The 22,271-nt window shown below is 34.2% G+C and overlaps 3 protein-coding genes and 1 pseudogene across 5 annotated transcripts; 2 read left to right on the forward strand and 2 right to left on the reverse strand.

Moving 5' to 3' along the window:
* Positions 1-1,001: 1,001 nt before the first annotated feature.
* On the forward strand, positions 1,002-4,074 carry LOC105784275 (glucan endo-1,3-beta-glucosidase 5). The gene is made up of 2 exons (XM_012610113.2): positions 1,002-1,494; positions 2,769-4,074. Exons 1-2 carry the CDS (start codon positions 1,160-1,162, stop codon positions 3,895-3,897), a joined length of 1,464 nt encoding a protein of 487 aa, XP_012465567.1. The 5' UTR covers positions 1,002-1,159; the 3' UTR covers positions 3,898-4,074.
* A 477-nt stretch (positions 4,075-4,551) lies between these two features.
* Positions 4,552-6,567, forward strand: LOC105782601 (probable pectinesterase/pectinesterase inhibitor 12; annotated as a pseudogene).
* Positions 6,568-7,006: 439 nt separating this feature from the next.
* Positions 7,007-15,280, reverse strand: LOC105782600 (conserved oligomeric Golgi complex subunit 3). The gene is made up of 25 exons (XM_012607443.2): positions 14,923-15,280; positions 14,427-14,510; positions 14,228-14,335; positions 14,004-14,048; positions 13,837-13,911; positions 13,626-13,721; positions 13,385-13,462; positions 13,120-13,205; positions 12,940-13,006; positions 12,760-12,822; positions 12,562-12,663; positions 12,290-12,394; positions 12,109-12,201; positions 11,775-11,863; positions 11,384-11,603; positions 11,067-11,150; positions 10,416-10,532; positions 10,265-10,297; positions 9,914-10,000; positions 9,775-9,837; positions 9,390-9,506; positions 8,831-8,923; positions 8,395-8,520; positions 7,661-7,761; positions 7,007-7,370 (listed from the first exon to the last, which is right to left on the reverse strand). Exons 1-25 carry the CDS (start codon positions 15,010-15,012, stop codon positions 7,241-7,243), a joined length of 2,352 nt encoding a protein of 783 aa, XP_012462897.1. The 5' UTR covers positions 15,013-15,280; the 3' UTR covers positions 7,007-7,240.
* A 269-nt stretch (positions 15,281-15,549) lies between these two features.
* LOC105782602 (uncharacterized) lies at positions 15,550-18,183 on the reverse strand. 3 transcript variants are annotated; one of them, XM_012607444.2, is made up of 5 exons: positions 18,010-18,183; positions 16,782-17,682; positions 16,394-16,594; positions 16,056-16,251; positions 15,550-15,976 (listed from the first exon to the last, which is right to left on the reverse strand). In XM_012607444.2, the coding sequence occupies exons 2-5, from the start codon at positions 17,655-17,657 to the stop codon at positions 15,792-15,794; spliced, it is 1,458 nt and encodes a 485-aa protein (XP_012462898.1). In that variant the 5' UTR covers positions 17,658-17,682; positions 18,010-18,183; the 3' UTR covers positions 15,550-15,791. The 3 variants fall into 3 exon arrangements, with proteins under 3 accessions (XP_012462898.1, XP_012462900.1, XP_012462899.1); XM_012607446.2 differs by having other exon boundaries at positions 16,782-17,710; XM_012607445.2 differs by having other exon boundaries at positions 16,782-17,760.
* Between the last annotated feature and the right edge of the window lie 4,088 nt (positions 18,184-22,271).

Consider the following 22,271-nt stretch of genomic DNA (forward strand, 5'->3'; position numbering starts at 1 on the left):
TAAACCCATGTTAAACGGGTGCCTGACACAAAAATTAATCACTCTTTTATTCAAGTCAAAACAAATGTTAATAATATTTTAATATAATTTGTCAATAATTGCGTTTATTATATATGTAATGTTTTGAAAGGAGATGCTATATTAATCGCACAAAATAACTTAAATTCATTTGTAAAAAAAGATTCCATGATCGATGTGAATGGGTCATGTTGGATTGGGTTCAGGCCAGACCCAACCAAACTTTTAGACTTATTTGTTAGGCTTGAATTTAGTCCATTCAATAAAATAAGAGTTATGCAATATCCAAACAATAACAATAAAATAATAATAATATAATACTGAAATGGTAACAAAATAATGACAAAACAACAAGGAAATATAATAAAAAGGAGCAAGAAAACAACAGATTTTTTTTGTTTTGTTTTGTAAATTAGCGTTGGGCTGAGCTCAAGCTAAAAAAGTCTTATCCAATGCCTGACCTGTTTTTTTAAATAGGCCTTATTTTTCGTCCAATTCCATTCTTCGAGCCTATATTTTTACTCAAACTCTCTTACTTTTAAGCAGGCCGATGAGCCATAGAGAGGTATAAACTTAACCCAAAACTTATAGTCTTTTGCGGGCCTAAGTCCAATAAAAGAACAGTTGAAGGTTGAAACAGGGAAAGGAATAATTGAACAGAAAGGTATCCACGATGATTTCTACCTGAAACCAATACCAAAGCAACAAATATTAAACCAGTTGTTAAACAAAGGCTGAATCCGAACAAAATTTTAAAGGATAAGAAAAAGACCTTTTTTCATTATCAAACCAGACAATGATGGGTAGTCCTCGTTGGAAAGTTTTTACAAACATTCCTTCCATGTTGGTTTTCGACATTTGTCTCAAAATATTACACACACGTAATGGTTCTTCCAACATCTTCACACTCTATACCTTTCGTGATTTGCATTTCCTCTTTATATATTATTTAAATTGATGATTCAAACTTGGGTTTTTGCATTTGGAATCCAGTTCTTTCCCCTTTTCTTATCCCTCTCGTAAAAGCACATTTTTCCTCAACCCTTTATATATATGTATATGGCTTTAAACTTCAAAACCAGACATCCAAGAACAACTCAACTTTTTTCTATTTTCAGACAGTGATTGTTCTCTAAAAGAAATGGGTGGATTTCGTTTGTTTTGGTTATTGTTTGTTTGGGTGTTGGGAATTGAGAGGGGTGTATCTGGTTTGGCCTGCAACTGGGGGTTGCAGTCGACTCATCCATTGCCGCCTAACATAGTGGTGAAGCTACTTAAAGACAATGGATTCGATAAAGTGAAGCTGTTTGAAGCTGATCCAGGTGCACTTAAGGCACTTGGGAAATCGGGAATTCAGGTTATGGTGGGGATACCGAATGATATGTTGGCATCGCTTGCTGGAAGCGCTGGAAATGCTGAAGCCTGGGTTCAACAAAATGTTTCTAATTATATTTCCAAATATGGAACTGATATAAGGTGAAAACCTCTCTTCTTCCCCATGTTTATTTTTTGGGTTAATTTCGTTATATGTTCTTGAAATATAGGTTAAATTTTAAATTGATCCTTAAATTTTAAAATATTTTGATTGAATCTTCAAATTAAAGTGTTTTCTATTAGGTCCTTCCATCGGTTTAGAACTTCTGCCTTTAAGCTGACATTTTAATAAAAAAATTTTGATTGGAATGATATTTTAGTTCAAGGATTCAATTAAAACCTTTTAAATTTTAAGATCAATTTAGAATTTCTTTTATAATTTATGGATGTTTGGTGGAATTAAAAAATTCTAAGAATTCGACACCCAATAGTTACATTTAGAGACCAAATATGCCGAAATGACCCAACAAATAAATTTTAATTATAAAAATATATAAATATCAGTCACTTTATTTTAAAATATATAAAAATTTGATGTATTTATTTTGAAAAAATTTAGGTAAACTATCAAAATAGTCACTTTTGTTTACCTCAAGTTACATTTTAGTCACTTATGTTTGAAATACTACATTTTAGTAACTTACATTAATGTGTTATAATATTTTAGTCACTTAACCTTTAATTGCCGTTAATGGTGTAATGATAAGCTAACGTAGTACGTTAAATCATCATTTTAAATAAAATTTTAGGTTAAATTATATAATTAGTCCCCATATTTTTTCATTTTGAGCAATTTAATTTTTTCTTTCGTCTTTTAACTTTTCTTTTTTCTTTTTTTCATTATCTTCTATTGCTTCCTCTGTTTTCCTCCTTTCCCATCTCTTTTAATGAAATTTTTTATATTTTTCATTTGTTAAAACTAAAGGGAAAACGAAAAATAAAATAAAGAAATAAAAGAAAAAATTAAATTGTTCCAAAAAAAGTATAGGGTTTAACAAATGAAAACATTGAAAAACTAAATTTAAAGAGACAGAGAAGGGAGGAAAACAAATATAAAAGAAAAAAATTAAATTTGCTCAAAACGAAAAAATATAGATACCAATTGCATAATTTAACTTAAAATTTCTGTTTGAAATGATGATTTAACATGCCACGTCAGCTTACTATTACACCGTTAATGACAATTAACGGTTTAGTGACTAAAATGTTACAACACGTTAACGTAAGTGACTAAAATGTAACATTTCAAACATAAGTGATTAAAATGTAATATGAGGCAAACAAAAGTAACTATTTTGATAGTTTACCCAAATTATGTGTATTTGTTTTAGTTTAATTTAGAAGGTGAATTGAGAATGGGATTTGTGATTTTTCAGGTTAGTAGCCATTGGCAATGAACCTTTTCTTCATTCGTACAAAGATATGTTCACCCAAACAACATTACCAGCCCTTCAAAACATTCAAGCAGCTCTGGGCAAAGCTGGCCTAGGCAAGAAGGTGAAGACAACAGTACCGTTAAACGCGGATGTCTACCAGACCGACAGTGGCTTACCGTCCGGTGGTGATTTCCGACCCGATATCCGTGACCTAATGCTTAAGATCATCAAGTTCATTCAAGACAATGGTGGCATTCTCACCATTAACATCTACCCTTTTCTTAGTCTCCAAGCTGACCCCAATTTCCCTAAAGAATTTGCTTTCTTTAACAACAAGGCTAATCCCGTCGTCGATGGTCCCATTGTTTACACCAATGTTTATGATGCCAACTTCGATACCCTCATTTCGGCCCTTGAAAAGAATGGATTCGGACAAATGCCGGTTGTCATTGGCGAAGTAGGTTGGCCAACTGACTGTGACCCTAACGCGAACATAGACAACGCCCGCAGGTTCAACCAAGGCCTTCTCGACCGTATCATTCGAGGCCAAGGCACCCCAAAACGTCGTGCCCCACCTGACGTGTACATATTTTCTCTCATCGACGAAGACAACAAGAGTGTTGAGCCTGGGAACTTCGAGAGGCATTGGGGTATCTTCAATTACGATGGAAGTATCAAATATCCGTTGGATTTGGGAAAAGGCAAAGCACTCACCCAAGCCAAAGGCGTCAAGTACTTGGCTAGGCAATGGTGCGTGTTATCGCCTTCAGTGGGCGTTTCGGACCCCAACGCGTTGGCTCAAAGCATTAGCCAAGCTTGCCAGTACGCCGATTGCACAAGCATTGGCCCCGGATCCTCGTGTTCTAATCTAGACCCCCAACGCAACGCTTCATATGCGTTCAATATGTATTATCAAACCATGGATCAAAGGAAAGATGCATGTTCGTTTAATAACTTATCAACGGTTACAACCGTGGATCCATCTCAGCCACCTTGTCGTTTCGAGATCATGATCGACATCGGGAAACACGAACTCTCTGTGTCTAACAAAGTTCCAGCAGCCGGATTTGGAAGCCTGCTACTTGTATCTCTGATGCTGGTATTGGGTTTGGCTAATGGTGTCCACTGATTGGAATCCATCCTTTGCCTTTGATGCAGAGTCAAGCAGGCAAATGATATGATCAGTTTCATTTCTTTTGTTTGTTGATTTTAAAATTTTCCTAGGACTGCATTGATTATTTAATGTGACTCCTTTTTACATTGTAAAATAACCATTGATTCTATAAATTTATTGTTGAATTTTAAATAGGCATGTGTGAAATTTTTTAAGATTTTCATATGTTCAAAAATTATAATAAATTATACTATCATCATGATTTTTGGAACTGGATTAATAGTCGAATCGGTCAAACTATCAATTTTCAATTAGATCGCTGGTCTAATTTTAATTAAATAAATTATTAAAAAAAATCATAAAATTAAAGTTAAGTCAATTCAACTGAACTCTTAACTCAATTAGTTTTTTTTTCTATCTCAATCCATCCAATTCAAATTGATTCACAGTCCAACTAGTTCAACTTTTTTTGTTCGGACTAGTATACTGAACATTTTACGATTCAACGGATCCAACCGGACGATTCAATCCGATTCCAACAACTATAATCCTCGTATCTATTTTGAAATATTCTAAATTTAAAAAAAAAAAATTAAAAGTCCCAACAATTTGGCTAATCTGATCTAATTGGGTCTATAAAACAAAGAAAAAAAAAATCCTCTTAGTTCAATGGCTTCCTCCAGTAAAGCAATATCCATCCTGTTTATCACCATCTTCTTCTCTTCAACCTTGGGTCTCAACATTTCTTCAACAAATTCTCTAAGCCCAAATCTCACTTCCATACAAAGCATCTGCCAATCCACTCCATACCCAGATTCTTGTTTCGATTCATTGAAGCTTTCCATTTCAATAAACATCAGTCCCGACATACTCACTTACCTACTCCAAACCCTCCATACTGCACTATCCGAAGCTACAAAGCTAACGAATCTCTTCTCCAATGGCGGAAACAGCAACGATATTGTTGAAAAACAAAGAGGGACACTGCAAGACTGCAAAGAGCTCCATGAAACCACACTATCTATATTGGAGAAAACAGTGTCAAGCATCAAAGATGGGGATTCAAAGAAGCTAGCCGATGCAAGAGTTTACCTTAGTGCAGCATTAACAAACAAGAACACATGTTTAGAAGGGTTGGATTCAGCTTTGGGTCCATTGAAGCCGGTTATGGTGAAATCATTGATTGGTACTTACAAGCACGTTAGTAACTCTCTTTCTATGCTTCCTAAGTTGGGAAAACGGCATCGGAATCGTCGGCTATCTTGTCGGGTTTTGCGAGGAGTTGACGACGAATACAATCCGAGGGAAGTGGTGACTGTTGCGGTCGATGGGACGGGGAATTTCAGCACCATTGGTGATGCTATAAGGTTTGCTCCGAATAAGAGTAAGGAAAGGGTGATGATCTATGTTAGGGAAGGGGTTTACGAAGAGAATGTGGTGATCCCCAGCTGTAAAACCAACATTGTTTTGATCGGAGATGGCAGTGAGGTCACTTTCATTACTGGGAACCGGAGTGTAGTTGATGGTTGGACCACCTTCAGATCTGCAACTCTTGGTAAATCCTCCATAACTCCTTGCTCTTCTTGCTTACGAATTTTTGTTTTAGTTGAATGCTTGAAACTATCAACTTTCAGTGACAAAACCACAGCTTGGCACGAACCGTGATACTAGACTTATCCATAGGTCACACATGTTCCATGAAATCTAAATCGTTGCTTTTGTAACTTTATGTTGCAGCGGTATCAGGGGAAGGATTTTTAGCTCGAGACATAACAATACAGAACAGGGCAGGGCCAGAGAAGCACCAAGCAGTTGCATTAAGAGTAAGTGCAGATTTAGCTGCATTCTACAGATGTACCTTCAATGGCTACCAGGATACATTATATGTCCATTCTTTTCGACAATTTTACCGTGAATGCAACATATCCGGCACCATAGATTATATATTTGGGAACGCTGCTGCAGTGTTCCAGGCATGTAACATAATATCCAGGATGCCAATGCCGGGTCAGTTCACTGTCATTACAGCTCAATCTTGAGACACCTTGGATCAGTACACAGGAATTTCGATACAGAACTGTTCGATACTCGCCACGAATGAACTGTACCGAAACTCTAACAATGTTAAAAGCTACCTTGGGAGACCATGGCGGCTATATTCCACAGCAGTTTTTCTAAAATCCTACATTGATGACTTCATTGATCCTAATGGGTGGAGAAAATGGTCTAGTGATGAAGGCTTAGACACCCTTTATTATGGAGAGTACAATAATTACGGACAATCACGGATGATCGGGTTGCTTGGCCTGGGTACCATATAATGGATTATGAGAGCGCTTATGATTTCGCTGTCTCGGAGTTTATCATCAGTGAAGCTTGGCTGGATTCTACTTGGTTTCCATATGATTATGGTATTTGAATTTTACCAGTTCACATTATTGTGATGAGTGATGAGAATCTAGCAGATAAGCCAATCAAAGAGTTTTTCACTTTTACAGGTCAGATCCACGTGGATATCGAGTCCTGTCTCTTGGTAGGTTCCAGTTTTCAAAGCACTAATTTGTACTTTAGAAGTGTAACAAGTGAAAAATGCCAAGCAGAATTTGTCCATGGCGAGTGGCGACTTGATTTAACTGCAAACACTGTACATTGTTCTGGCTTTAGCCTTGCTTTGTCCGAACATATTACTACCCGTGAAAATGTTTGATAAAATACATCATGTGAGTCTTCAGCCTTGAAACCTGTGTCCACCTTTTTAGAGACGGGTACAGTTGAACATATACCTGTACCCACACTCACCAAGTCCGTTCATGATGGGATTTTTAAAAAGCTTAGGTGGGTGTACAGTGTTAAGGTTGAACTTAGGATGGACGTATAAGAATCAGATAAACATATACTAAGCGGTAAAACTATCATAGAAGCCGTCATATTAGGAGTTAGATTGTATTTTGCTCCGTTTACTCAACAAATGAGCAAATTAGTCCTTGTATGATAGATCAAAAAGTAAATTAGTCCTTACTAATGTACAGGGATTAATTTGCCTATTTTTTTAGTAAGAGGAGTAAAATACAATTTAACTCCTAATACAAGGGCCTCTATGGTACTTTTACCTATTCTAGGCTGATGAAGCGAAAATATAAAACTTTATAAAATGAAAAATATGATCAACAATGGTAGCCAATATATGAACGTGAGAAATGAAAATTCTGAAGACTGGACAATTTTGTATGACTACTTTTTTCTACTTATCTATCAGTATAACCTTATGAACAGACTAAACCAGGGTATGTATTAGCCAAAATTTACTAAAGAAATCCGAGTCAAGTTGAAAGAATTTGATTGACCTTTTGTTAGCTCCTTACAAGAGATTGTCGAGCTGTGATTCCAGTTCTTCTATTGGGACCATGTTGATTGTACGGTTCTCCTCTGGAGAATACTCTGCTTTTAAAAGAGATTGAATCTGGATATGGGCTTCCACAATATTTGTCCTGCATTAATAAAAGAATCACCATGTTGCTCCGACAGATTACAAGACTTAAACATTAAAGAACAAGTTATTCTTTCCTCAGGTCTTTCTTAGTCTTAGATTATGTTACTCAGACTTGAACGTGTTTTTTTCAAGTTTTTCATGTATTTGGAGAGTCCATTGTAGGATTATATCTCCATCCATGTCCGGATATGCTTCGAACATGAGTGTTGGACACAAGAATTTCACAGATACATAGGTCTTAGATACACAACTATAAAGTTCATTTTGAATTTGAGAGAAACAGCTTACTTGATAGGTTTGAAAAGAATTGTTCTTGTTGATGAGTTCTGTAAATAAAGTTTCATCTTTGCTATCACAACCGGAAGTTCTCGCTGAATGGCTAAATGTACCTGTTTAAGAAACGTAAACAGTCAATCCCGTGAATCTAAACATTGAAATTATTAACAAATTTGTCGCTGAGTGCTGCAATTTTAATTCAGACAATTATACATCTTGATGCATACTCTAAACATATATATTGATGAATGAAAATTGTCTATGACAATATCAGCCTTGCAAGTCAACAAGAAAGGTAACAAATAAGTAGTTCCAAAGAAAAAAAAAAGGATTATCGTAGAGAACTCCATGAATGTAAAACTCATTCATGCTACATATCAGATGAAAGGGCCCGACACAATGGTATTTTTAAGGATAAATAGGCATGGCATTAATGCTATATAAGGGAAGATATATACTTAATTCCAGTTTATACTTAAAATGTTAATCATGCTCTCATTCTGTCTTGAAGCTGTCCACAATAGGAGTTGGTTTCATGCTTGTTATAATCAGTATTTCATTCAATTGGGGGTTAAATCTATCATGGATTTATTTTTTCATATGCATAGAGATACGTATACATACGTCTAGATACAGACAAGCACTACATGCATAAATAAAGTTTGTATGTATCCATACATGTATGCTCCAATGGCATACTGTAATGACCAAGTACACTGGCAAAACATGAATTAAAAATGTGACACCTTCTGAACAAGTTCAGCCACTGCTTCTGGTGTAGCAAAGGCTTGTTCCTTGAGTGGCTTAGCCATTACTGAGTCTCTTTTTTGATTCTGCGTGCCAGAAGATAATGCAACTTTTACAGCTGTTACCTGTAGGAACAAATAGAAACCTTAGACAATTAGTCATGCGTCAATGCAGGAAAAAGAACATCACTATCAAAGTTATGCTTTGATTCACAGAAGTATGAATACAAGGTATTCTGTTAAATATCACATCACTAGTTGAAGTAAATATTCATATCCAAGCTCAAATTTCTGACATTTCAACTGGACTTAATACTTTTTCAAGCTGCACCACTCAAAGGGAACTGGACTTATTTCGCTAGCAAGAAATATCTACTCCTTTTAGCTTCTAATATCTTAAGTTGTGGAAAGGCTAATTGAGGAGAAAAATATGAACCTTGGTAACAAATGAAAGCATAGGATCCACTACTTGCTTAGTGACTGCCATAATAAACTCTTCACAAGTTGCCTTTAAGCTTTTCTCCAGTTCCTGCATGTAAACGAGCACAGAAGACATCTTATGCTAATGATAAAAGCAGAACTGTCAAGCCTTGAGATTACTAGATAATAAAATCATAGTTTAGAAAAGCAACAGTTTCTGAATGCTGAATGGCATTAATTAATGGTGAATTATAATTAAAATAATGCCCAAGGCAATGAGGAGTGTTGACAAAAGGGGAGAAAAGAGGAAAAGGTGGGATGCAGCAGTGAAATAGTATAATAGTTGCAGGACCAAATAACTTCACAAAAATATAGGTTATTTGCTAATAAGCAATAATTTGCTTCAGGGAATAAGAATTAAAATTCATATTACTTTATTAACTTTTCACAAACTCTGCAATTTTTCATTTCCTAGAACTGAGAATTAATGCGTTGGCATGCACCCAAGATCGCAAATGGCACTTCAACTCATTAAGGACGGTAAATAAAGTTATCAAAAGGTAAAAAATGGTAACCTTCTTGGCATCTACTTGACTTTCCAAAACACGGGGAGATAAGGTCCTTGCTAATGATGTTGATCCAGACCAGTCAAATAATGAGGTCTGACCTCTAAGTATGCGTCTCAGGTTCTCCTGTCAAAGACATTTGAAAACAAATCTGGCTTTAATTCCATGTAAAAGAAAGGTAAAATATGAATGAAATTCCAGAAATGGAAAAAACTGAAGGTTGAACAACCTAAACAACAAAGGAATCTTAAGAAAATAAGTATTATACTATTTTTTATTTGTCCCACTATCATGCTGAAACAAAAAAACAAGCTTCCTCCTAGGAATGCTAACGACATAGAAAAGATTGTAAACACCAAGCAATGTGTTTCAGTTAAAAGAAAGTTTAGCCTACCAGCAAATGAGAGAAATCAAGCTCTTTGTGTGTAACTGAGAACTCTATGTCAAATGGTGCTATCTGCAAGGCCAAAATCCATTAAAAGTTACATCTTATTAATTTTTTAAAAAAGAAAAAGAGGGGTAAAAAAGATAACCTGTTCCCTTAATATCAAAAGGTGCTTTATAAGGAAGAGTTGCCCATCCATTGGTGTGGATCTCTTTGCAATTAGTTTGCTTGCTTTCTATGTACAATTGAAAGATAAAAGAGGGACAAATACAAATAGTTAGAAAACCAACCAAGCCCATGGCATGTTTGAGAACATGTTAAAGAGGGAATAAGCCTTCAAATTCATCATAGAAGGGATAACATGATTTCGTTAAAAATCTAAAACCAAACTTCTCAGCATATAAAATTAGTTTGAAGTTATAGAGCAAAAACACACTCATAAAAACAAAAAACTTAAGAACTTAAATAGTTTGATTAACTGTTTGTATAGCTAACTTACTTGGATTGAGACAGAACAAACTTCCACAGCTTCCTGAGAAAAAAAAAAGCGCAAAATTAATCCTTTAAAGGACAAATCAGCAAAGGAAATACTACTAGAAATTCAGTAGATAAGAACTAAACAGGAGTGAAAATCCAAAGACTCAAAGCACCTGTGCCAAGCCAGTGAAGACAGCTGGTTCCAAAGAACGATACAGTTTTGAGAGAAAAGATATGGTTTTCTCCAAGGGTGGATACCAAGTTTTGAATACATCTGGGTTTGCATTAGTCTGCAGACAGAAAGGAAAAATCAATGCAATTAGTAGTGTTAATTGTGGCACAATTATACTTTTAGAAAAGGGAAAGAGAAATTCAAGCAGACATGAGCAATGTACTGCTAATCGTGCCAATGTCAATATCCAGATATGTCGAAGATGCAGTAATTGACACAGCATACTTCACTAAGTGATTAGGGTAACATGTCATCAATTAGGTTGTTTCCAACCAACTAGGACAAACCCATAAAAAATTTCAACAGTGTACCGGCAAGTACAAGTACAACTGTTAGGGTGTTAAACAATCCAACAAATTGGCTAAACACTTAAAGTTGAGCACAGGAGGAGGAGAATAACTCAACACAAATTGTAGAAATCAAGTTAGGTCCTATAAATAATGGTAATAAAGAGCATTTACATGAGGGTCTGAATTGACTTGCAGGAAAGTAGCTTTCCATTGTCAGACAACCGATGACAAATGCAGAATGCTCCAGTTTTGCAGGATAATCCAATCTATAAGAGAAGCAAAGAATTGTTAAGAACACTTACAGCTGTTTCTGACACCACGTCTGCAGAATGCTCCAGTTTTGCAGGATAATTCAAGTCTTCGTTAATCGGGATATAATTTGCAATCTGAGTATTCAAGAAGACAATATGTTCAGTGTTGGGAAGTGTGGTATTAACTCAGACAGGCACATTCAGAAAGCACAATACAGTTTCTCCCAACATGGTAAACATGAAGTGCAACTGTATGCAATTTTATTTTTAAATCTCAAAAGATTGACAACTAAAATAATTTGTTCTTTCAAAAACAGAGAATAAAGTCACAAACATATACATGAAAGCACACATAAGCAATAACAAACCTCATCACGGATATATGTCCGAGCACGAAAAGTCAAGCGTTCATGAATGTCTGCCAAAATTCTTTCTAATGATGGGCGTAACCCTGCCAATGACTCACTCTTTCTACTAAGCTGTTCTCCCAAGACTTCAACTTTGAGAATATCAACCATTTCACAAAGAAAATCAACATTTGCTTCATGAATGAGTTTTGGCCGCAATGTGTCATACAAGTATGTAGACCTGCAACAAATCCAACTTAGTAATACAGCAAAATATTGATACTTAAGTCAAACTCTGGATATTATTTTGATAAATTTCAATAAAGCATCATTAAGCGAACTAAAGGAAACCATAAAAAAATGGAAACAGGGAAAAGAAAGCTGTGCAACATCGAACTACAAGAGTACTTACAAAGGATCTATTAATGGAGCCAAACTTGAAACATCCTCAGAAGAAGATGGGAAAAAATGATGAAAGAGTTGATGCTCAAGTTGACACACCTACATCAATCGAAACGTGTAGGATGAAGTTAATAAAGACAGTGCACGTTTCTTCAATTTAAAAAAACCAGTTTAAATAGAAAGCAAACGGCTGGGCTAGATTTTATCATCTCTAAATATCACCAAATAAAATCAACAATGCAAAGGACGCATAACTCAAATAACAAATCTAGCTTTAATTGAACAAAATTTCCAAAATTCATCTCCATATTCAACTGCTAAATATGACAGTAAGTTCACTATACCTGCATTAAGTAAGCACATCCTGATCTAGTCAATGATGGCAAACCCTCTTTCTTGGCAAATTCAGATATGCGCTGATGCACTGTACCTTTAATCTTTAAAAAAATAGTATATTAACAGACATTAAAAACCAATTTGAATATTGAAATAACGGTGCATGCATTTGCGGGGGTAATCACTCACCAAAGAAAGCCTCTGTTCACAGTACAATTTATGGCATGCAGCAAGAAGATGAACATATTCTTTCCTTGATGCTTTGCTTTCAATTTCCTCCAATATAGGCTTAAGCTGCAAATGTTTAAAAATGTTAATTACCTCTGCTGAGGGGGGATCTAATTGTAGTATATGGTCCCACTTCATATAGAAGAGATATAACTCTACTTGCCATTAAATTGGGAAAATATTCAGATTTGACAAAATGTGACAGTTTCCACATCAAAAAATGAAATCATTACCTCACTAGCAGCTGCCTTGAAACGAACATAAATTATAGATGCCTCAACACCCTCAGAAAGAGATTCTTTGTTGCCACCGCTGCTCCAAATTGCTGCCTGGACCTAAAGAGAGAAAGAACAAGCATTTTGGGAGGCATTTATTTCATACAGAAATACATGCCGATATACGCAAATTTCATCTATAGGTGGATATTTTACCTGAGAAGATGCGCTTTTGAGAACAGATACTACATGAGAGCGGATCATACCAAGAGCCCGAGACTGTAAAAACAGGTTCCAGGAGCATTTAGTCAAAACATCTACTTATATGCATGCATTTCATTCACTTACCAAAAGAGAAAAAAGAAAAAGTCCAAGATTGTACCATTCCTTCCTTACCTGGAGTTGACGGAATTTTAGCAAATAAACACTGGATTCTGCGTATTGTGGATTATTCTCAACATACCTACAAGGGAAAATTTTGATTAAAATATTTTGATGATATGTGCTCATATGGACAGTTATTACACGATTGTCAAACAGTTTGCACATGCAGACTAAGTTCAAATGCAAACTTACAATATGCACTCATCGAGCCGTTTAAGAAGTGGGAGAAAGTTTGCATTTCCAACATTCATGTTTGGAGAATAAAAGTTGGAAGTAATCTGTATAGAAGAGGTAAAATTAGACAAACCATAAATTTCAGAACTACTGCACCAACAGCAATTCATCAAGAAACATAACGTTAAGCATAAATCCTAAAGGATAATAGGATAATAAGCAAAGACAAGGAAGTAACACTTAATTAAACTGATTTCTAGTTAAGATAGCATTCAAACCTTACATTCTCCAACTCATCAAAATACTCAAGCTTACTGCGAAGTGCTTCAGCAAACTCAATCAGCCTTTGCTTCTCCATTACCTGCAATGAGAACAAGCTTGTGAGGCAATGAATCAACCAACTCAAGACAAATTTTCCATCTAAAAAATAAGTGGATTACAGCCACTTAACATAAAGCCAAAGTGAATAAGCTAGAAACAAGAAGATGAAACTAAATCCGAAGTCTTCCCAATGAAAACCATACCAATCGATTGCATGCATCATGAAGAGTTTTAGTTTTTGTTTCTACAGCTTGGTGTTGCAGTTGTAGTTCATTAAATAGGTCCAAGGTCTCATCCACCTACACAGGAGTACTTGCTAGCTTTAAAATCTTTGCGTAAAATATAGACATAACCAATAAAATAGCTAGCAAAGCAAATGAGAATGCATGGAGATACAAAAGAAAAAGAACATACTTGTCGAAGTATATCATCACAAGTCTGAATGCGGTCTACTAGAGTATCAACATAGTGCTGATACTTCTCCTCAGACTGAAGGAAGAGAAGCAATGAGATGCAATAAATAGATATCTAATTAAATCACTCCATGTTCATATATATCGCAACAAGAAATTGCTACTAACCTCAGACCTCAGGGCTGATTCAAGATCCGTGAACCATTTATAAAACTGTACCAGAAAGTGTGGAAACAAGAAAAAAGAATCAAATGCAGTAGATCCAAATCTCATCGATGTCATAAAACCATGGTAGCACTAGATCATTCAAAGAAGAAAATAAAATACCATCCACAAAATTTCAGATCTCCTCATCTCCATTTCACTCAAGAAATACAACTAAACTAATATACCTGATTTGAATTAACCAAAATTTCATCAATAGCTTCAGAATCTCTAAAATTGTCATCCTTTGTAGAAACGGACAAACCTTTATCTTGCCCTGAAGTTCGCTCTTGAGCCTAAACACCAACATAATCCAACCAAAACATTCAGAATGAAATTTAACACCCACACACACACATGTTACCAACAAGAAATAGAATTACTCACCAAATTGGCTGGAAACGGCCGTTCAGCAACTGCATGAGATAGCATCTGTATTGCTCGTTGCTGCTGCTCCGTCAAAGGTGCATTCTACGGAGAAAAATCCCCAAAAGAAATTAATTAAACATAAATAATCCAAATTAAAGCTTCCAGCTCCACTTCACAGATCCAATATTCAAACTAAAATGTTTTTCAGCTCTTCAGATTATAATTATTAATATTATTATCACATTTCGGTTCCTTCTATGGCTCGAATGAAGAGATAGGATCCGTTAATTACTAAAATTAAGAATGAAATGCGAGAAAGAAATCGAAATAGAAAAGAGCTAGTCGATTAAAAAGCTGGTTTTCCTCTTCTCTCGAAATTCACAGTCATAAGTTGAAAGTTATAAGTTCAATGAGATCAAATTATAACAGATCTAAACTATAAGAGATTCAATTCGTAACGTGAAGGCAAACATCTGTGTGTTCGAAGAGCAAGTTATGTAAAAAGAAAACATACCTGTTCCCAAGTAGAAGCAAAATTGTAGCCTTTGGAGATGGCTCCGGATTTAGGAAGTTTCGAAGGTGCCCTTGCTGGATTCGTTGCCATTTTCTCTATCACGGAAGGAGTCTGGTTCTGATAGGCCAGACGAACTTTAGTTAACTTGCTCGCTAAACGACGGCGTTTTCTAAAAAGCAGATAACCTTTCAAGACGCATCATTCTATTTAGCAGAGAGCGGTTTCTGGTTTGCGCCATTTATTTTCTGGGTCAAGTAATATAGGTTTAGATCGGAGACGACGAAAAGAATCTTCAGCCATTGAACCCATTCTAGATATGTTTGGGCAAAGTCGAGTCTGAAAACAAAGAAGCCCAAAAGTAATTGACCCAGAAATTATTTTTTTCTTTGAACATACGATCGTATACTTGAATCTTCGTATTTTTGCTAAATGATTATCTATCACAGATGATAATAATTGTAGAATATATTCATATGTTACTCTACTAAATTTTATTATTAGCTGATGTCCAAGCTTTTTTAGTTTTTTCTCTCTTTTCGAATACAATGTTGCAGCTTTCATGTTTTTTGGAGGGCATTTGGAAGATCTTCCACTCAAAAGTAACTGAAAACATTGAATCACCAAGAATAAGAAACATTTACAGTTGACTGGTTTATTTCACAAATGTTTAATGCATATTTGGTACAATGCGTAATTTGGCTTATAAAAGGTACTCGTCCTTGAATTGCATGTTTACTTCATGCACATCCACATAACCATGAAAGGCAGCTATATTTTGTACAGTCAACAAGGCAAGATGTGCACCATGTTGGTCAAGTTGTTGCTTGTTTCGAGCTGCAGACCGAGATAATGTACCCAAATGGTCTGAACTAACAATTTAGGCTAGAGTACAGATCATCCAGAGCAACATACAAGGGCTCAGCAGCCTTTGGCCGGCTCACAGTCCCGAGTAATATGTCAGTAGTGGTGAGATAAGGATCGCCATAGAACCGTAGGTTGGTATCCATTCTTGTTGCAATGATGTTCCCTTCCAGTGACACACCAACAAATGCCCCTGCAAAATTTTGTGATAAATTGGATAGCTGAATCCACAAACTAGTGAAAGGAGTGCAATACATTGCAGGATGGAATACCTTTACTACAACTGTATGTGTAACACATGCCGGAGCCTCTATCTCCTGCCCGAAGATCTGCTTCCAGCACTCTCCCCACAGGTCCTGCAGCAGCACTGCAGCCAGCACCAAGAGAAAAATGCATGCGACTACAAAATGTCTTTACAGCTTGTAAATCATGAAGCACGATTATGAAATCCATGAGCTCACCCCCAATCTATGAAATGCATAAAACTGGCATTTAGCTAATAGATTATACATATAAATACTACGGAACGTGGGAGGGAATCGCTCCTTAGCTGCCTAGATGTGTAAATTCTGCTTGAACAGGTATATATTTTTCAGAGTCAAAAGTTTACCTGAGCACCCCATCCTAAACCAACAGAGAATATAGCTGATGGAGCAGACCATGTTCCATCGGACCTTCGAGCAAGAACAAGACCAGTCCCGAGCTTGTATGCTAAAAGAACTCCAGCTTTAACAACAGTTAAAATAGCTAAGCCTTTGGCTCCTTTAAGAACTGCCAGTGGTATAGATTTCTCTGGACTCAACCGAGCAACCTGTCCGTTTGAACTACTGTTATTCGAAACATCTCACCATGCCAAAATATATTCAATTATGTAGCTCCAATATGTGCTCCGGTTGAGCAAGACCAATCACATGAAAGCTCAATCTAGCTGGTAAGTATGATCTAGACAGAAAAACAAAGCTACTGTCTTGTATGAATAATTAAAACTAGGCTCAAACCTGGCAATAGCTTCTCAAGGTGGTGGATGCTTTGTAGATCTCATGTTCCATGGACAAACCAACCGGCAAGTTCAACCAACCTCGAGTGCACGTCCAATCCATGACATCATGTTTTGCTACTTGTGCAGCATTGCTAATGGAGTTAATAAGAACACCCTGCAATGGATCAAGTCTATCATAGCAAGAATCACACACCCTCTGGGGATTTCTATCCCTAAATTTAACAGGTAGCAAGCACCTTCCCTTAGAACATGCTCTACAGAAAATCCCTCCACAAAACCGGCAATGATGTCTGCCACGCGTGATTGCTGTAAAGAGAGAACTGCACTGCATGCAAACAGTGGTAGAACTATCTGGAAGCCACTCCGGAGGCTCAGCTTCCAGCACTTCTTTATATGCATTATAATTTATCCCCCTTGGCTCCATAAGCGGCGGGGCACTCGGTATATAAACAGAGGATTGCAAACAGGTATCCCCATTGTTTCCAGACCCCAGAAATGAAACATTAGAACTTTGGCACTGCTGATTCACTGAAACACTCGGGGAGCCTTTATTAGTCCCGGTTACAATTGCAATTAATCCACTCAACACATTCTTCAAGTTCACTTCTGGTTCCAAGCCATTCGGCATGGATACACGGACATCTTCGCTTGAATCATATCCTCCATCGATGAACTCATCAGAATCAGCAGGAAACTCATAAGGATTACCTTTCTTTATCGACTTTGAGCCTAATGAGACGATACTTTTATCTTCTGGCACAGTCCAATCAGAATCAATATAATCATCATCAAATTGATAGGCGTTATTATTATTATTCTCCTTTTCTACCTCTGAAAGCGACGAATACGAAACCCTACCCTCAAATCTTGCCATTCAACCACAACCAAGAACCTGATTCCTAAATCCAACAACAACAAGTAATTTCACTGAAATTCAAAAATGAACACCCGTCTTAGCCGCCTAGCAAAAAGAAACCCTAAACAACAAATTAAGTCACGAAATAAATATATCTCATCAACCCAAAAGAAAACAGAGGACCCAACAATTTTTTTTTTTGTTCTCCTATGCACAATTCAAACGTAATTGTTTAACAAAATCAAAATACAATAACTTCGTTTAGAACTAGGGTTTCAAAAATCATGGTTGATTTTTCATCCTAATTTATTGTTTGAAGGAGGAAAATAAAAATAGAAATTGAGATTAAAAATAAAAATAAAATTCATACCTTTTTCGCTTGCATCTGGGAATTAGTATTACACGATTGAAATCTTTAATTTCGAAACGCCACGAGAAAGAAAGGGTGACAATAGGGTTTGACGATGAGGGAAATTGTGAAATGTAATAAAATGAAAAGGAAAAATAATAATAAAGAGGGAAGTATAACGAAATAAAACTCAAGGGAAATTGGAGGCGGTAACAATTCAATTGAGATCAATTTTGTAAATAATTATGATTATGATATAATATTATGGTTCTTTAGAAAATTAATCCAAAAGTTGATTGGGATAATATAATTTTTGGCCCCTTAATTTGGTAATTAGATTCAATTCGGTACTCGTACCTTTTTTCTTTTGTTCACTTTGATATCTCAATTTGGCAACTAGATCCATTTTGATTCCTGAATTTGGATTCCTTCGAGATTTGATGATGTTACAATTTTCTTGGAACTTGACTGCATTGGTTGGTAAAACCAATTGGACCGAGAATCGACCGATATACTAGCTCAAACAAAGAGGTTGAACCAATTAAATAGAAAACTGCTCAAAATCAGTAAAAGCGAAAATTGGGACAAAAATCATTAGTTGAATCGATTTAATGATCTTTTTGTATTTTTTTAAAGTTTTTAATGAATTTTTAATTATCGTTGGTTTTACAGTTGAACCAATCAAATTGACTAAATCGAGAATCAATGATTTGATTGGTTCAACTAGTGATTCGATTATTAGAACAATATATGTGATACTCTAAGGTTATACCATGTCATCAATTGAAATTGTATATAATTTTTTTTAATTTTCAAGTGATGTTGTGGCACAATCTCATAGTACCATGTCATTGAACTTTTATATTTTTCAAGTTCAGGGACCAAAACGACTTTAGTTGCCAAGTTCAGGTACCAAAGTAGATTAAAAAAACACAAGTACAAACAAAGGTCAAAAATTATATTATCCCTATAAAAATTTATTGAATTAAATTCTATTAATTTGGATTAGTTCAATAAACGAGACATCGATTCTAATAAACTATTTGAAATTTATTTTAAAAAATTGAATTCAAAATGGTAATTATAGAGTTGAGTTCAAGTTCAAACAACTCAAGCTATTGATATTTGAGTAAGGTAATATTTGATTTGAGAGGCTCACGAGTTTAATCGACCTTTTTATCTTAATTGCCCATATTATATAGAAAAAACAAGTACAAAAGAATTTAATCAAGCTCGAATTTGAACTTGAGTATGACAATTGATAAACAACTTCAATCGAACTCAAGTAGCTCAATTGAGTCTCAAACCAAGCTCTCGCTTAGAAATTGATGTTCGATAAAACTCGAATTGAGTATAGAACCTTGAAGTTCAAATGCAGCTTGAGCTCGATGTTGCTATTATTCAAGTTCAACTCAATTCGTTTATATCCTTAATTTCATTCATTGAGTTAATTTTTTAAATTAATTTTTATATAATATTTTATGTTTTTAATTAATTTAAATATAAAATAATTATTTTTAAATTGTAAAAGATAAAATAATAATAAACAATACCGGTGAAAATATTTATTTAATAAATTTTATTAAATTTAAATAGTTCAGAATTTAATGTATTGGATTTAAATATCCAGTTATATTTACATACATATATTTTAATTTTTAAAATAATATTTTATATATATAATAAGTAAATGGAAGGGCAAATTAAGGTTAGCACTGCAAAAGGCTAAAGAGTCTCAATAGAATTTTAGGTTTTTTTTTTTTTATGTTTGGGTCTGGTTTGACCCAAAAATATGTTTAGAATTTTACTAAAGTTTAATCTGAATAAAAATACTAAAATCCTATCATGTCCACTCGTATTAGAATTTGTTCATATTTTTATTTTATATAAAATAAATTTAAAAATATAATACATCAAATACACTAAAATAAATAAATATTTCTCAATAATTTTAAAAATTATTTATACTTAAATAATAATAAGATAGGTGCAACTTAACAAACAAAAATCTCTAAAATGGTAACAAAATTAACAATAAAACAAGAGTTATACAATACCAAATAATAACAACAAAATATTAATAATATAGTAGCAACATCAAACCAATGACAAAACAATGAAAAGAAAAGGCAACAATTTTTCTTTTACAAATTTGGGCCGGGCTTAAGCCAAAAAATGTTACCCGAAACTTTTCGAGTTTTTATCCAAACTCATTTTTTAAATTCTCTCACTTTTTAACCTAGGGGTTCAAGACAACCAGGACGAGGAATAGGCTAAAGAAATAAAGAATGCCTTTCCCTTTCCCCATAATAAACAAATAATAAGGATTTGCTTTGCTTAACTGCCTGAAACAGAAACACGCAACCCCGTAAGGTAAAAGAAACTTTGATTCTCGCCAAGTTTAAGGTTGTCTATCTACTCCTCTTGACTCCTCCTTAGATTTCGCTTCTCTTCCACTAACCTATTTTCAACTTTTGACTTACTGCTACTAATTATTCCATTAAAATTAATTATTGTAATTATAGATATGAGTTTGAATTTAAATGTAATTATAAAGTTGAGGTAATCACTCTTAATTATTTTTTTAAGGTAAATATGAATGGTTTTGTTAATTAAATTTTGATTGTATTAATAAATTGAAATCTGATTTTTAGAAAAATTTGTGCACTCTTAGGTTTTTAAAATTTTAAGACTTACTTTTTATTTTATTTTTAAATAATTAAAGTTTCTGTATGTGATTTTTGTTCTAAAATTTTTGGTATTACTTGATGTTGGGTTGAGAAGAGGTGTCAATGGGCCGGGTAGGGTTCAACTAAATTTTATGCTTGTGTGATAGGTTCGGGCCCAATCCGAAAAATGAGTCTAAAATTTTATCTAAGATTGGCCCGAATAAAAATATTAAAACTCGAGCTCGATCTAGTCTGCCCATATTAATTTTTTATATTATTTAAATATATATATATGATATATCAAAAATGTTAAAACATTAAAATAAACGTTTCTCAATAATTTAAAAATAAATTAAAAAATATTTTTAGCTACCGCTTGTGACAAAAAAAATGTTTAAGTATCAAAATGGGAAAAAATTATAATTTAAGTATCAATTTGTGAGTTAACGATTTGACTAACGAAGAAACTAACTTGAAAAAAAAAAGATAATTTAAATACCACGTATGACAAAAAGAAAAAAGGAAAAAGGTTTAATTTAAGTAAGCCAAATGAAAGAAAATTTGAAACGTTAAAAAAGTGGAACAATCAAGGCTTAAAGACAAAATTAATCCTCAAACTTATACCCTTTTTTCACTTAAGCATTTAATTTTTTTATGCCAAAAGTAGTAGGGCAAATCACAAGACTGTGAATTTTGATTTATCGTGTAATTTGATATATGAATTTTAATTTGGTCGATTATCCACATGAAATTTTTATCGTAGTTCTAATTTATACATGAAACTTTAATTATGATTAAATTGTATACATTTAAATAAATAAATATATCAATTTATTTTTATATTGGAGAAATATAATTATTAGCAGTTGTATATATAAACGTATATAGAATTGAATCAAATTAAAATTACACATATAGAATTGCACAAAATCAAAATTCATATATAATATCGCAGATTGGATTAACATTCATGTGTAGTTTTGATATTTATCTCAAAGTAGTACTTAAACCAATAAAAACATAACACGTAACATGTTTTTGTTTTTTCTTATATTATGTATGTTCATTTTATCGTCCATGTTCGGGGTTTGGGACTACCTCTTCCAACAATGTTGTCTCTAAAGTTTGAACCTATATTCTCTCCTTGAAAGATGTGTCTTACCATTACATCCAACCACTTATTGGTTATAACATGTATTTATTGAACGTCGTACATTTTTCAATAAAATAAAACAAAATTAATAATTTAAGTATAATTTTATAAAAAATATATATAATTTAGGAGTCAATTTCGTAACCATGATGGAAGGGTATCAATAATTGAGCACATGGTGATGGTGGCATATACCAGGAATCGAAGCAGCCATTAAAAGGTATTTAGGTGAGAGTCCCCCTACCTCCGTCCCTACCCAAATGGTTGCCTCATGTTTGGTGCAGATGCGTCTATTGAAATATATACATTATTCAATATGTAATATAATATATAGAATTTTAATTTGATGTGATATAATTTATGTATATAAATTTTATGATATATTTTTTATTTATTTTACAATTCATATTCTATGTTTATTATTATTTTAATATTATTATTTTCAAAATTCGAATTAATAT

The sequence above is a fragment of the Gossypium raimondii genome, chromosome 13 (genome assembly GCF_025698545.1).
Source record: "Gossypium raimondii isolate GPD5lz chromosome 13, ASM2569854v1, whole genome shotgun sequence".
Classification (NCBI taxonomy): Eukaryota; Viridiplantae; Streptophyta; class Magnoliopsida; order Malvales; family Malvaceae; genus Gossypium; species Gossypium raimondii.

Coding starts and splice junctions, on each gene's coding strand:
- LOC105784275 (XM_012610113.2), top strand. CDS start 1,160: ATGGGTGGATTTCGTTTGTTTTGGTTATTGTTTGTTTGGGTGTTGGGA. Junction 1,495..2,768: donor AAATATGGAACTGATATAAG/GTGAAAACCTCT, acceptor GTGATTTTTCAG/GTTAGTAGCCATTGGCAATG.
- LOC105782600 (XM_012607443.2), bottom strand. CDS start 15,012: ATGGCAACGAATCCAGCAAGGGCACCTTCGAAACTTCCTAAATCCGGA. Junction 12,202..12,289: donor GTGAACAGAGGCTTTCTTTG/GTGAGTGATTAC, acceptor ATTTTTTTAAAG/ATTAAAGGTACAGTGCATCA. Junction 10,533..11,066: donor ACGTGGTGTCAGAAACAGCT/GTAAGTGTTCTT, acceptor TTCTGTCTGCAG/ACTAATGCAAACCCAGATGT.
- LOC105782602 (XM_012607444.2), bottom strand. CDS start 17,657: ATGGCAAGATTTGAGGGTAGGGTTTCGTATTCGTCGCTTTCAGAGGTA. Junction 16,595..16,781: donor CCTTGAGAAGCTATTGCCAG/GTTTGAGCCTAG, acceptor TCAAACGGACAG/GTTGCTCGGTTGAGTCCAGA. Junction 16,252..16,393: donor GTTTAGGATGGGGTGCTCAG/GTAAACTTTTGA, acceptor TGCATTTCATAG/ATTGGGGGTGAGCTCATGGA.